Below are 1,294 nucleotides of genomic sequence, written 5' to 3' on the forward strand. Positions count from 1 at the left end.
TCAAATTACATGGCATGCCACGAACCATAGTCTCATACCGGGATCCTATTTTTATGAGTGATTTTTGGAAGGAACTCCACCAACTCCAAGGAACAACACTGGTTTACAACACTGCGTATCATCCCCATTTGGATGGCCAAACTGAAGTCTTAAATCGGTGTCTAAAGATGTACCTGCGTAGTTTTGTGTTTGATCAGCCCAATCTGGAGCAGCTTTTTACCATGGGCAGAGTTCTGATATAACACCTCTCACCACACAGCTACAGGTATGACGCCCTTCCAGGTCCTTTATGGTAGACCTCCACCATCTCTTATACGGTACTTGCCAGAGAGCACTCACAATGCTGCAATAGAGGATAATTTGGTGACCAGGGATGAAGTCCTCGCACTTTTAAAAACCAACTTAAGCTAGGCACAGGCTCGCATGAAGGCTTATATTGATACCAAAAGAACTGAATTGGAATTTTCAGTTGGGGATTGGGCATATGTAAAACTGCAACCGTACCGACAGTCCTCACTTGGCAAGCGGCTTCATCCAAAGCTCTCTCATAGATACTTCGGCCCTTACCGTATTGAAGAACGCATTGGTAAGGTTGCATACAAGTTGGCATTACCCCCTCAAGCCCTGATCCATCCAATGTTTCACATATCCTTGCTTAAACAGCATTTCGGGCAACCCCCTTCGGTTCTCTCTTCAGTTCCTTTACTGCCTCCTGCCCCAGCTCCGGTAGCCATATTACAACACCGCAACATTCGTCACCGCAACCAATCTATTTCACAAGTTCTAGTTCACTGGGAGGGCTTACCCATAGAGGATGCCAATTGGGTCGACACTACTGATATGCAGCAATGTTTCCCTCTCCTTAACCTTGAGGACAAGGTTATCCTTCCAAGGGAAGGCAATGTTGTGAACCCCATTGAACCAAGTAATGAAATGCAGGGACAGAGCAGGGGTAACCAAGGTATTACTCAAGCTAAACATTTGAGAAGGTCTCAGCGTGTGAGCAAGGCTCCAGATTACTTGAGAGATTATTCCATTTAGAAGGCAGGTAACATAGATCGGGGGGGGCCCCCCCCCCCCCCTTTTTCTCTCTCTCCCCCCCCCCCCCCCCCCCCCCCCCCCCCCCCCCCCCCCCCCCCCCCCCGTCATGTGAGGATTGAAATCCATGATTGGGATAACAGAAAGGGGTATAAATGACAATGGAGCACTTGTATAAATCACCTTTTTGGGAATGAACCCTAGTAAGAAAGATTATCAATTCCTTCCTCATCTTAAGACTCTCTGTTCTTCAGAA

The 1,294-nt window shown here is 47.4% G+C and overlaps 1 protein-coding gene across 1 annotated transcript; it reads left to right on the forward strand.

The window, feature by feature from the left end:
* Positions 1-423: 423 nt before the first annotated feature.
* Positions 424-1,041, forward strand: LOC149016332 (uncharacterized). Its single transcript, XM_089156731.1, has one exon. The coding sequence runs from the start codon at positions 424-426 to the stop codon at positions 1,039-1,041; it is 618 nt and encodes a 205-aa protein (XP_089012857.1).
* Positions 1,042-1,294: the final 253 nt, after the last annotated feature.

The sequence above is a fragment of the Hakea prostrata genome, chromosome 5 (genome assembly GCF_041222555.1).
Source record: "Hakea prostrata isolate BN-2017 chromosome 5, UWA_Hpros_2, whole genome shotgun sequence".
NCBI lineage: Eukaryota > Viridiplantae > Streptophyta > Magnoliopsida > Proteales > Proteaceae > Hakea > Hakea prostrata.